The sequence below is a fragment of the Nerophis ophidion genome, linkage group LG02 (assembly GCF_033978795.1).
Source record: "Nerophis ophidion isolate RoL-2023_Sa linkage group LG02, RoL_Noph_v1.0, whole genome shotgun sequence".
NCBI classification, from domain to species: domain Eukaryota; kingdom Metazoa; phylum Chordata; class Actinopteri; order Syngnathiformes; family Syngnathidae; genus Nerophis; species Nerophis ophidion.
The window spans coordinates 76,963,063-76,976,600 of NC_084612.1; the positions used below are offsets into that span (position 1 = coordinate 76,963,063).

Below are 13,538 nucleotides of genomic sequence, written 5' to 3' on the forward strand. Positions count from 1 at the left end.
CACAGGCTGATTGAAGCATCCTGGGCATCCATTACACTTCAGCAATGCCACAGGCTGATTGAAGCATCCTGGGCATCCATAACACTTCAGCACTGCCACAGGCTGATCGAAGCATCCTGGGCATCCATAACACTTCAGCAATGCCACAGGCCGATTGAAGCATCCTGGGCATCCATAACACTTCAGCAATGCCACAGGCTGATTGAAGCATCGTGGGCATCCATAACACTTCAGCAATGCCACAGGCTGATTGAAGCATCCTGGGCATCCATAACACTTCAGCAATGCCACAGGCCGATTGAAGCATCCTGGGCATCCATAACACTTCAGCAATGCCACAGGCTGATTGAAGCATCCTGGGCATCCATAACACTTCAGCAATGCCACAGGCTGATTGAAGCATCCTGGGCATCCATAACACTTCAGCAATGCCACAGGCTGATTGAAGCATCCTGGGCATCCATAACACCTCAGCAATGCCACAGGCTGATTGAAGCATCCTGGGCATCCATAACACCTCAGCAATGCCACAGGCTGATTGAAGCATCCTGGGCATCCATTACACTTCAGCAATGCCACAAGCTGATTGAAGCATCCTGGGCATCCATAACACTTCAGCACTGCCACAGGCTGATCGAAGCATCCTGGGCATCCATAACACTTCAGCAATGCCACAGGCCGATTGAAGCATCCTGGGCATCCATAACACTTCAGCAATGCCACAGGCTGATTGAAGCATCCTGGGCATCCATAACACTTCAGCAATGCCACAGGCTGATTGAAGCATCCTGGGCATCCATAACACTTCAGCAATGCCACAGGCTGATTGAAGCATCCTGGGCATCCATAACACCTCAGCAATGCCACAGGCTGATTGAAGCATCCTGGGCATCCATTACACTTATAAATCTTTTATTTATTTATTTGGTCTGACTAAATATTCAAATTTTTTGAGATGGGATTTTTGAGTTTTCTTAAGCTGTATGCCATAATCAGCAATATTCAAATAATAAAAGGCTAGCAATATTTCAGTTGATGAGTAACGAATCCAGAATGTGAGACATTTTCATATTTTTAGTTGCGTTACAGAAAATACAGGACTTTATGGCGACATTGTAATATTCTGAGACCGTGGTGTATACACAGTGTGGAGCAGCATTGAAGGTAGTGATGAATGTTTTGGTCACTCTGATGATGCTCACAGAAGACCTTGCAGCTTCCCAAACATCTGTTTGCCATTTGTGTTGCTGACATGAGGAAATACTTTGGTAAATGATTGTGTATGTTTTTATAATCGAGTCCATCTGGATGTTTGAAGTGCTCAATGGTTGGAAGAACAAAGGGCCTTTAAAAAAATAAATAAAAAATCAGCTCACCAGAAGCTTTTTCTTTGTTTTCAGGGAGGATTTTATTCTGATAATAATTAACCTTATTCAAACAGCCTTTGATAATAAAACAATCCTCAGCAGTTTAGCTTTTTATTATTTGTCCTATCTGACATGTTTTAACAGAAAGAAGGTTAGAAGGTATTTTCAGTTTTAAAATAAATATTGATAATATGACAGTATTAAGGGCATACGTTGTAGTACATTGTCCGTGCCTGGATGATGGAAATGCCTGAGGTTATTAGTGTAAAGTGATGGATACTTGCCAAACTCCATAGTCGCCATCTTGGCGAGGGACTAACTTGAAATGATAACAGCTGTGGAGCAAACCTGCAGTGCTGGAATGTAGTGGACTGAAGGAGGACTAACTACACATGCAATCTATTGTGTGCAAAGTACACATTTTGAAGTTAGATGTATTGATTCGAAACTGTGTGTGTGTGTGTGTGTGTGGTGTGTATATGTATAATATATGTATGTATATAGGTATAGGTATATATATATATATATATATATATGTAAATATATGTGTGTATATATATATATATGTATGTGTATATATATGTGTATATATGTATGTATGTGTACAGTATGTATATGTAAATGTGTGTGTAAATATATATATATATGTATGTATATATATATATATATATATGTGTGTGTGTATATATATATATATATATGTGTGTGTATCTATGTATATGTATGTGTGTGTGTATATATAAATGTGTATATGTATTTTTGTGTATATATATATATAAATGTGTATATGTATGTATGTATGTATGTATATGTATATACATATATATATATATATTATACATATATATATATACATGTATAATAATGTGTCTATATAGGTGTGTATATGTACATATATATGCATAATAAGTTTGGGGACCCCTGCACTAAAGCATGACTCTTCAGTTTTGGGGACCCCCGCACTAAAGACATGACTCTACTTTCAGGGGAGGTGCTGACACCTTCAGGGAAGTCCACCCAGCCTCACATCACAGACAACATGGACGGCACAGTGACAGTGCAGTACTCGCCCACCGAGGCCGGCCTGCACCAGATGCACATCAAATACAACGGCACGCACATTCCAGGTGTGCACACACACACACACACCTGCTGCAGCACAACAACAACAACCCCAACTATTCACTGCTGTTATTGCCAAGCTTTCCCTGATTCACTGGCCGCACACGCACGCACACACACACATGCACACACATACCTGCTGCTGCAGCACCACAACAACTATTTACTGCTGTTACTGGCAAGCTTTCCCTAATTCACTGGCCGGACACACACACACACACTGTATGTAGTCAACATGTGCTTAGAATACACACACATTATGTATGTAGTCAACATGTGCTTAGTTAGAATACACACGAACACACACACACTGCATGTGATTAACATGTGGTTAGTCAAACTACACACACACACACACTGTATGTAGTCAACATGCGGTTAGTCAGAATACACACGGACACAGACACACACCGTATGTAGTCAACATGCAGTTAGTCAATCAATCAATGTTTATTTATATAGCCCCAAATCACAAATGTCTCCAAGGACTGCACAAATCATTACGACTACAACATCCTCGGAAGAACCCACAAAAGGGCAAGGAAAACTCACACCCAGTGGGCAGGGAGAATTCACATCCAGTGGGACGCCAGTGACAATGCTGACTATGAGAAACCTTGGAGAGGACCTCAGATGTGGGCAACCCCCCCCCCCCTCTAGGGGACCGAAAGCAATGGATGTCGAGCGGGTCTAACATGATACTGTGAAAGTCAGAATACACACACACACACACACACACACACACCGTATGTAGTCAACATGCAGTTAGTCAGAATACACACACACACACACACAGTGTATGTAGTCAACATGTGGTTAGTCAGAATACACACACGGACACACACACACACATAGTGTATGTAGTCAACATGTGGTTAGTCAGAATACACACAGACACACACACACACAGATAGTGTATGTAGTCAACATGTGGTTAGTCAGAATACACACACACACACACAGTGTATGTAGTCAACATGTGGTTAGTCAGAATACACACACGGACACACACACACAGATAGTGTATGTAGTCAACATGTGGTTAGTCAGAATACACACACACACACACACACAGTGTATGTAGTCAACATGTGGTTAGTCAGAATACACACACGGACACACACACACACACACATAGTGTATGTAGTCAACATGTGGTTAGTCAGAATACACACACGGACACACACACACACACACATAGTGTATGTAGTCAACATGTGGTTAGTCAGAATACACAGACACACACACACACACACAGATAGTGTATGTAGTCAACATGCAGTTAGTCAAAATACACACACACACACACATAGTGAATATAGTCAACATGTGCTTAGTCAGAATACACACACGGACACACACACACACATATTGTATGTAGTCAACATGTGGTTAGTCAGAATACACACACACACACACACGCACACAGTGTATGTAGTCAACATGTGGTTAGTCAGAATACACACACACACACACACACACACACACACATAGTGTATGTAGTCAACATGTGGTTAGTCAGAATACACACACACACACACATAGTGTATGTAGTCAACATGTGGTTAGTCAGAATACACACACACAGACACACACACACACAGTGTATGTAGTCAACATGTGCATAGTCAGAATACACACACACACACACACACACAGTGTATGTAGTCAACATGTGCATAGTCAGAATACACACACACACACTGCATGTAGTTAACATGTGCTTAGTCAGAATACACACGCCCACACACACACACTGCATGTAATTAACATGTGGTTAGTCAGACTACACACGGACACACACACACACACAAGTGTATGTAGTCAACATGTGGTTAGTCAGAATACACACACACACACACACACACATAGTTAGTCAACATGTGGTTAGTCAGAATACACACACACACACACACACATAGTTAGTCAACATGTGGTTAGTCAGAATACACACACACACACACACACAGTACACACACACACAGTGTATGTAGTCAACATGTGGTTAGTCAGAATACACACACACACACACACACAGTGTATGTAGTCAACATGTGGTTAGTCAGAATACACACACACACACACACATAGTGTATGTAGTCAACATGTGGTTAGTCAGAATACACACACACACACACACATAGTGTATGTAGTCAACATGTGGTTAGTCAGAATACACACACACACACACACACACACACACACACACACACATAGTGTATGTAGTCAACATGTGGTTAGTCAGAATACACACACACACAGTGTATATAGTCAACATGTGGCGTGCAGAAGATGAAGATGTTTACACGTGATTGTTTGTGTAAAAAAGATCTCTCCTGCTTGCCGGCCTGGACTCGATGTAGAATATTATTGTGTGGAAGCAGGTGATGACATCACATCCTGACACATCACAGTCCAAACATGACATCACTTTCAAAATCTCACACGTCCGGCCCAGAAGAGCGTGGGTTTTGCTTTGCGTTGTGGGTTAAAAGTTTTTTTCCAATTTGCTTGTGTTCTGCAGAGTCTCCTCTTCAGTTCTTTGTCAACCACGGCAGCAGTCCGAGCGTCACAGCCTACGGTCCTGGTCTCTGCTACGGTGTCGCCAACAAGACGGCCGCCTTCACCGTCAACACGGAGGACGCCTCAGAAGGTGCGGGAGGACATAAAACATCAGGACTGATCAATGTTTCAAAACCTTTCCGGCAAAATATTAGCATGTGCTGAAACATACATATATACATATGTATGTGTGTGTGTATATATATATGTATCTGTATATACATATATATATATATATATATATACATATATATATATATATATATATATATATATACATATCTATATAAATATATATATATACAGTATATTGATATGTGTATGTATATATATATATTTTTTTTATATATAATATATATATATATATATATATATATGTTTTTTTTTTTATAAATATACATGTATATATATGGCCTGCTAAAAAGTGTACCTCCTTGGTCCAGACTGACATGATTAACTCACTATCACAGAAACATGGTAGTTATTCCCGTTTTGCGGTGGGTGTTCCACAGGACTCACTCCTGCATCCATTTGTGCATTGATGGAATGATTAACTAGATCTGTCGTTGACGTCCATGTGTCCAGGAGGTCTGGACCTGGCCATCGAGGGTCCGTCCAAGGCAGAAATCAGCTGTGTGGACAACAAGGACGGCACCTGCAGCGTCAGCTACCTGCCCACGCTGCCGGGAGACTACAACATCCTGGTCAAATACAACAATAAGCACATCGCCGGCAGCCCCTTCACCGCCAAGATCACTGGTCAGTGTGTCCACAGGAATGATGGCAGGTTTAGGCCATGGTCACTCCAGGCTTTTTATACCGTGCCAGACTTGGTTGGGCCTGATTCCCCATCCCTAGCCTGTCTCAATCCAATCCAATTTATTCGTATAGCACATTTAAACAACATAAAGGTTTCCAAAGTGCTGCACAACAATATTAAAAACGATATTCCAATATTATCCTTAGCTCCTCTAATGACTGAATAAAAAAATACAACAATATGAAAATAAATATTAATAAAAATTATTTTAAAGGGTAAAACCAATAAAAATAGAAATAAAAGAAATGCAGAACCACCTAGACATTCTCTTAAAGACACTCATAAGTTAACCAGTTTCTCTGTTGTGCACATGTAAATACGTAACATGTAGATATGTAAATACGTAACATGTACATATGTAAATACGTAACAAGTAGATGCGTAAATACGTAACATGTGGATACGTAACATCCAGATGCGTAACATGCGGATGCGTAAGATGTAGATACGTGAAGACGTAACATTTAGATATGTAAATATGTAACCTGTGGATACGTAACATGTGGATACGTTACATGTGGATGCGTAACATGTAGACGCGTAACATGCGGATGCGTAACGTGGATGCGTAAGATGTAGATATGGAAAGACGTAACATTTAGATATGTAAATACGTAACATGTGGATACGTTACATGTGGATGTGTAACATGTAGACGCGTAACATGTAGACGCGTAACATGTGGATGCGTAATATGTAGATACGTAAAGACGTAACATTTAGATATGTAAATACGTAACGTGGATACGTTACATGTGGATGCGTAACATGCGGATACATACCATGCGGATGCGTAACATGCGGATGCGAACAAGTAGATACTTAAATACGTAACATGTGGATATGTAACATGTGAATACGTAACATGTGTATGCGTGACATGTAGATACGTAACATGCAGATACGCGGATATGTAACATGTGGATGCGTAACATGTAGATGTGTAACATGTAGATACGTAACTACGTTACATGTAGATACATAACATGCGGATGGGTAACATGTAGATACGTAAATATGTAACGTGGATACGTAACATGTGGATGCGTAACATGTGGATGTGTAACATGTGAATGTGTAACATGTGGATGCGTAACATGTAGATGCGTAACTACGTTACATGTAGATACATAACATGCGGATGGGTAACATGTAGATACTTAAATATGTAACATGTGGATACGTAACATGTGGATACGTAACATGCGGATGTGTAACATGTAGATACGTAACTACGTAACATGTCGATACATAACATGCGGATGGGTAACATGTAGATACGTAAATATGTAACATGTGGATACGTAACATGTGGATGCGTAACATGTGGATACGTAACATGTGGATGCGTAACATGTGGATGCGTAACATAGATAGATGCGCACACAGCTGCTTGGATTGATGCCAAATATTAGAGGAGTTAAATCTGCCCGTCATATGTCAACAAGTGCAAGTGAAATGACATAATTTTGTAAGAAATTGCAACACTTTGTGTTTTACTTTCATAACAAAAGTGTGTTTTACCTGCTACATGTCTTCTGTGTACTTTAAAATCAAATAGTTTAGTTTTTAGGACTTATTAATAATTGTATTTTTCTTAAAGCACAGACCAGGAGTGGCCAACACATATCATGAAGCATTTAAAATAATGTCAATAAAGATTTTTTATTTTCTCAGCTAATCCTTGATGATGGCAGACTAGATGTAATATGGAACTTTGGAAATTGTTCAATTCCCTTTCATTTATATTTTAACCTTCTAAAGTTGTTGTTTGAGCACAATATGAAACATGTTTATTGTACTGTTAGAATTAAGCTAGTATTGATATTTTTACTACTTCCCTTTATTTGGAAAAGTATCAATATTGAATTTGGTACCGATACCAAAAGATTGGTATTAGGTCAACAGCAGTCAGTTGCTTGCCAACACAAGTGTGTATTTTGTGTGCGTCACAGAGGACAAACAACGCCGCTCTCAGGTCAAACTGGGCTCGGCGGCCGATTTCTTCCTGGACATCAACGAGACGGACCTCAGTCTGCTGAACGCCACCATCATGGCGCCGTCGGGCCGCGAGGAGCCCTGCCTGCTGAAGAGGATGTCCAACAACCACATCGGTAACGCGCTCGCCTTGTAACGTCTCTGCGACCACGCCCTCACCTTTCTGCCGTCCTCCCCTCCAGGTGTCTCCTTCATCCCCAGGGAGGTGGGCGAGCACCGCGTCAGCATCATGAAGAACGGCCGCCACGTCCCCAACAGTCCCATTTCCATCCTCATCGTGCAGTCGGAGATCGGCGACGCCAGCCGGGTCAAAGCTCACGGCGACGGCCTTGTAGGGGGCGCCACTTTCAACGATGCCAGCTTTGTCGTGGACACGCGAGAGGCCGGTAAGTGGCGACCATAGCGGATCTATTCAAATCTATTTTTAATACAAAAGGCACACCGGATTATAAAGTGCATTAAAAGGCTCATATTAGAATTTTGTTCTCCGTTTAAAAGCCCCACTTAAGAACTTTCAGTTGTGGTTGATGTTGGACCAAACTGACATGATGTCCCCTGTAATGTCGGCACAGATGACAAATACCGTATTTCCTTGAATTGCCGCCGGGTATATAGTATGCACCTGACTAGAATTACTGCCGGGTCAAACTCGTTTCGCAAAATATTATTTTTATTAGCGCATTTCTCGAATTTCCGCCGGGTCAAACTCGTTTCGCCTAATAATTAGCATATAAGTAAAAATTTCCACCGGGTCAAACTCGTCACGTCACGAGTGACACTTCACCTGTCATCATTTTCAAAATGAAGGAGGCTGATTTCAATCATTTGAAATCGCATAAAGGGAAGAAGATTAAGAGCTATTCAGTAGGATTTAAGGTCCAAGCTATTGAATATGCTAAAAAGAACAGTAAGCAGCTATGTTTTATTAATATACCGTAGCTGCAGGAGGTAATAAAGGAAGATCTCCATCAAGACAGAGAGACTTTTAAAACTGAAGAAAGATAAGGAAGACTTCTATAAACAAGTTATCGATGCTTTTGATCAGAAGGAGCTGCGCCTGGACTTCATTTATAAGTAAAAATAAGACCATTATAACATTTTTTTTAATTAAATGTGCCTTTCATGATGGTATCCTTTACATCACACTCAAATTTATAAGCGCAGGCCTAAATTTACTGCATAATTAGCGCCCAGGCGGCAATTCAAGGAAATACGGTATTATGTCTCTAATAGCTATCTATCTATCCATCCATCTTCTTCCGCTTATCCGAGGTCGGGTCGCGGGGGCAGCAGCCCAAGCAGGGAAGCCCAGACTTCCCTTTCCTCAGCCACTTCGTCCAGCTCTTCCCATGGATCCCGAGGCATGCCCAGGCCAGTCGGGAGACATAGTCTTCCCACGTGTCGTGGGTCTTCCCCGTGAACTCCTGTGAGTCATACCAAAGACTATAAAAATGGGACCCATTGCCTCCCTGCTTGGCACTCAGCATCAAATGTTGGAATTGGGGTCAAAATCACCAAAAATGATTCCCGGGCGTGGCCACCACTGCTACTCACTGTTCCCCTAGCTTCCCACAAAAATTTCGCCACACCCAGTGTGCGGGATACAAGCATTGGTACTTTTAAGATTGTAGTCCACACATATCTCTTATGTCTGACTGCCATCTACTGGTCACACTTATCATTACACCATGTACCAAATAAAATAGCTTAGAGGTCGGTAAGCACAACCAGAATCGACACGTATGTTAGGCGCACCGGGTTAAAAGGCAAGTGGTCGATTTTTGAGATAATAAAAAGATTTTAAGTGCGTCTTAGAGTCCAGTTTTGTGTATTGCAGGGGTCACCAACTTGATGCCCGCGGGCACCAGGTCGCCCGTAAGGACCAGATGAGTCGCCCGCTGGCCTGTTCTAAAAATAGCTCAAATAGCAGCACTTACCAGTGAGCTGCCTCTATTTTTTTAATTGTATTTATTTACTAGCAAGCTGGTCTCGCTTTGCTCGACATTTTTAATTCTAAGAGAGACAAAACTCAAATAGAATTTGAAAATCCAAGAAAATATTTTAAAGACTTGGTCTTCACTTGTTTAAATAAATTAATTCATTCTTTCACTTTGCTTCTTATAACTTTCAGAAAGACAATTTTAGAGAAAAAATACAACGTTAAAAATTATTTTAGGATTTTTAAACACATACCTTTTTACCTTTTAAATTCCTTCCTCTTCTTTTCTGACAATTTAAATCAATGTTAGAGTAAATTTTTTTTTTTTTATTGTAAAGAATAGTAAATACATTTTAATTTAATTCTTCATTTTAGCTTCTGTTTTTTCGACAAAAAATATTTGTGAAATATTTCTTCAAACTTATTATGATTAAAATTTTAAAAAAAATTCTGGCAAATCTAGAAAATCTGTAGAATCAAATTTAAATCTTATTTCAAAGTATTTTGAATTTCTTTTAAAAAAATTGTTCTGGAAAATCTGGAAGAAATAATGATTTGTCTTTGTTAGAAATATAGCTTGGTCCAATTTGTTATATATTCTAACAAAGTGCAGATTGGATTTTAACCTATTTAAAACATGTCATCAAAATTCAAAAATTAATGTTAATCAGGAAAAATTACTAATGATGTTCCATAAATAATTTTGTTAAGTTTTTTTCAAAAAGATTCAAATTAGCTAGTTTTTCTCTTCTTTTTTTCGGTTGAATTTTGAATTTTAAAGACTTGAAATTGAAGATAAACTATGTTTCAAAATTTAATTTTCTTTTTTTTTTCGTGTTTTCTCCTCTCTTAAACCGTTCAATTAAGTGTTTTTTTCATTATTTAATCTCTACAAAAAACCTTCTGTAAAAGGAAAAAAATGTATGACAGAATAACAGACAGAAATACCCTTTTTTTTAATATATATATACATTTATTTATTAAAGGTAAATTAAGCAAATTGGTTATTTCTGGCAATTTATTGAAGTGTGTATCAAACTGGTAGCCCTTTGCATGAATCAGTACCCAGGAAGTAGGTCTTGGTTTCAAAAAGCTTGCTGAGCCCTGCTTTGTGTGAAGTAAGGGGCTCCTTGTGGTTTTAGGCTACGGCGGGCTGGGTCTGGCCATCGAGGGTCCCAGTAAAGTGGACATCCAGACCGAGGACAACGAGGACGGGACGTGCCGGGTCACTTACTGCCCCACCGAGCCCGGGAACTACATCGTCTCTATCCGCTTCTCCGAGCAGCACATGCCAGGTAAAGAAGGAAGCATGGCGACAAGGAGGTGAGCTCACCTGTGTTGTGTGTGTGTTGGGCCCACAGGAAGTCCATTCACGGTGCCGGTGACAGGGGAGGGCCGCATCCGGGAGAGCATCACCCGCAGACAGAGGGCGGCGCCCGTCGCCAGCGTGGGCAGCGTCTGTGACCTCAGCCTCAAGATACCAGGTGGGTAATATTTTTTAAGGTTTTTCCTCCTAAAATGTCTTTTTATTGTCACTTTCACCATCTGTCTACTTTCTAATTTTTCTTTTTTTCCCATTTCCTGCTATCCTGACCTTTTTCTCCCCACTTGCTTCATCATCATCATCTTCTTTCTCCAGCGAGCTGCATCTTCCCAAGCTTGTCCTGGTACTTCCTCTCATGTCTCTTCTTGCTTCTGCTGCGCCCCCTGCTGGTGTGGGCCACATGAAAAGGGGGGTCGGGGGGTGCTCAAATGTTTTTTTGTTTTACAATTTTTAGAAGTCAAAATGCGCCCCTGAAGAATCTCTCAGATTGTGTTTAATGCCTTTTCCATTTTGATGGACAGAAAGAAGTAGTAACTAAACTACAACAGCAATGTTACACTGGTTTTCATTGAGGGCCTCATGGTCGTTAGAGAGAATAATGGATGAATTGTCTCTGGATTTCATTAGATGGATGGATGGATAAGATGGACTGATGGATGGATAGGATGGATAAGATAGATGGATGGATAAGATGGATGGATAGATGAAAGGATAAAATGGATGGATAAGATGGATAAAATGGATGGATAGATGGATGGATAAGCTGAATAAAATGGATGGATGGATAAGATGGATAGATAAGATGGATGGATGATAGATGGATGGATGGATAGATGGATAAGATAGATGGATGGATGGATGGATAAGGTGGATAAGATGGATAGATAAGATCTATAGGATGGATTAGATGGATGTATAAGATGGAGGGATGGATGGATAAGATAGATGGATGGATGGATAAGATGGATGAAATGGATGGATGGATAGATGGATGGATAAGGTGGATAGATAGATGGATAGATAGATGGATGATAATATGGATAAAATGGATGGATGGATGGATATGATGGATGGATAGATGGATGGGTAAGATGGATGGATGGATAAGATGAATAAAATGGATGGATGGATAAGATGATAGATGGATGGATAAATGGATAAGATGGATGGATAGGATGGATAAAACTGATGGATAGGATGGATAAGGTGGATAAGATGGATGATAAGATGTATAGGATGGATAAGATGGACTGATGGATGGATAAGATAGATGGATAAGATTAGATGGATAGAAAGATGGATAAAATGGATGGATAAGATGAATAGATGGATGGATGGACAAGATGGATGGATAAGATGGATAAAATGGATGGATGGATAAGATGAATAGATGGATGGATAAGATGGATGGATATATAGATGGATAAGATGGATGGATGGATAAAATGGATGTATAAGATGGATGGATAGATGGATGGATAAGATGAATAGATGGATGGATGGATAAAATGGATGGATGGATAAGATGAATAGATGGATGGATAAGATGGATGGATGGATAAAATGGATGGATGGATAAAATGGATGTATAAGATGGATAGATGGATGATAAGAGGGATGGATAGATGGATGGATAAGATGAATAAAATGGATGGATGGATGGATGGATGGATGGATGGATAAGATGAATGAAATGGATGGATGGATGGATAGATGGATGGATAAGATTGATCAATGGATGGAAAAGATGGATAGGATGGATAAGATGGATAGATGGATGGATGGATGGATAAGATGGATGGATGGATACAATAGATAGATAGATGGTACTTTACTGATTCCTTCTGGAGTTCCCTCAGGAAAATGTCAACTCCAGCATCAATGAAGAGAATTGAGATCATTAATAAGTGGAGTTGTTTGAAGGCAATGTCTTGCTGGGACTTGTGGTGCAATATAGTCTGCAGGATAGGATGGAGCTAGACCATCTAGTCTTTTAGACCTAAGTAGTAAAACCACAATCACATGGTAAGATGGAACTAGACCATCTAGTCTTTTAGACCTAAGTAGTAAAACCAAATCACATGGTAAGATGGAGCTAGACCGTCTAGTCTTTTAGACCTAAGTAGTAAAACCACAGTCACATGGTAAGATGGAACTAGACCGTCTAGTCTTTTAGACCTAAGTAGTAAAACCACAGTCACATGGTAAGATGGAGCTAGACCGTCTAGTCTTTTAGACCTAAGTAGTAAAACCACAGTCACATGGTAAGATGGAACTAGACTGTCTAGTCTTTTAGACCTAAGTAGTAAAACCACAGTCACATGGTAAGATGGAACTAGACCGTCTAGTCTTTTAGACCTAGGTAGTAAAACCACAGTCACATGGTAAGATGGAGCTAGACCGTCT

The 13,538-nt window shown here is 40.1% G+C and overlaps 1 protein-coding gene and 1 long non-coding RNA gene across 3 annotated transcripts in view; one reads left to right on the forward strand and one right to left on the reverse strand.

Annotated features, from left to right (window-relative positions):
- LOC133546085 (uncharacterized) overlaps positions 1 to 13,538 on the reverse strand; it is a 424,415-nt gene that overhangs the window by 379,900 nt on the left and 30,977 nt on the right. The window lies entirely within an intron of this gene.
- The window catches only part of flnbl (filamin B, like), a 105,245-nt gene that overhangs the window by 82,721 nt on the left and 8,986 nt on the right, over positions 1 to 13,538 (forward strand). For both annotated transcript variants that reach the window (XM_061891820.1, XM_061891829.1), the window contains exons 35-41: positions 2,354 to 2,494; positions 5,014 to 5,142; positions 5,637 to 5,810; positions 7,827 to 7,985; positions 8,052 to 8,255; positions 10,951 to 11,103; positions 11,170 to 11,292. In XM_061891820.1, coding sequence (XP_061747804.1) covers positions 2,354 to 2,494; positions 5,014 to 5,142; positions 5,637 to 5,810; positions 7,827 to 7,985; positions 8,052 to 8,255; positions 10,951 to 11,103; positions 11,170 to 11,292 — 1,083 coding nt within the window. The remainder of the gene's footprint in view (positions 1 to 2,353; positions 2,495 to 5,013; positions 5,143 to 5,636; positions 5,811 to 7,826; positions 7,986 to 8,051; positions 8,256 to 10,950; positions 11,104 to 11,169; positions 11,293 to 13,538) is intronic.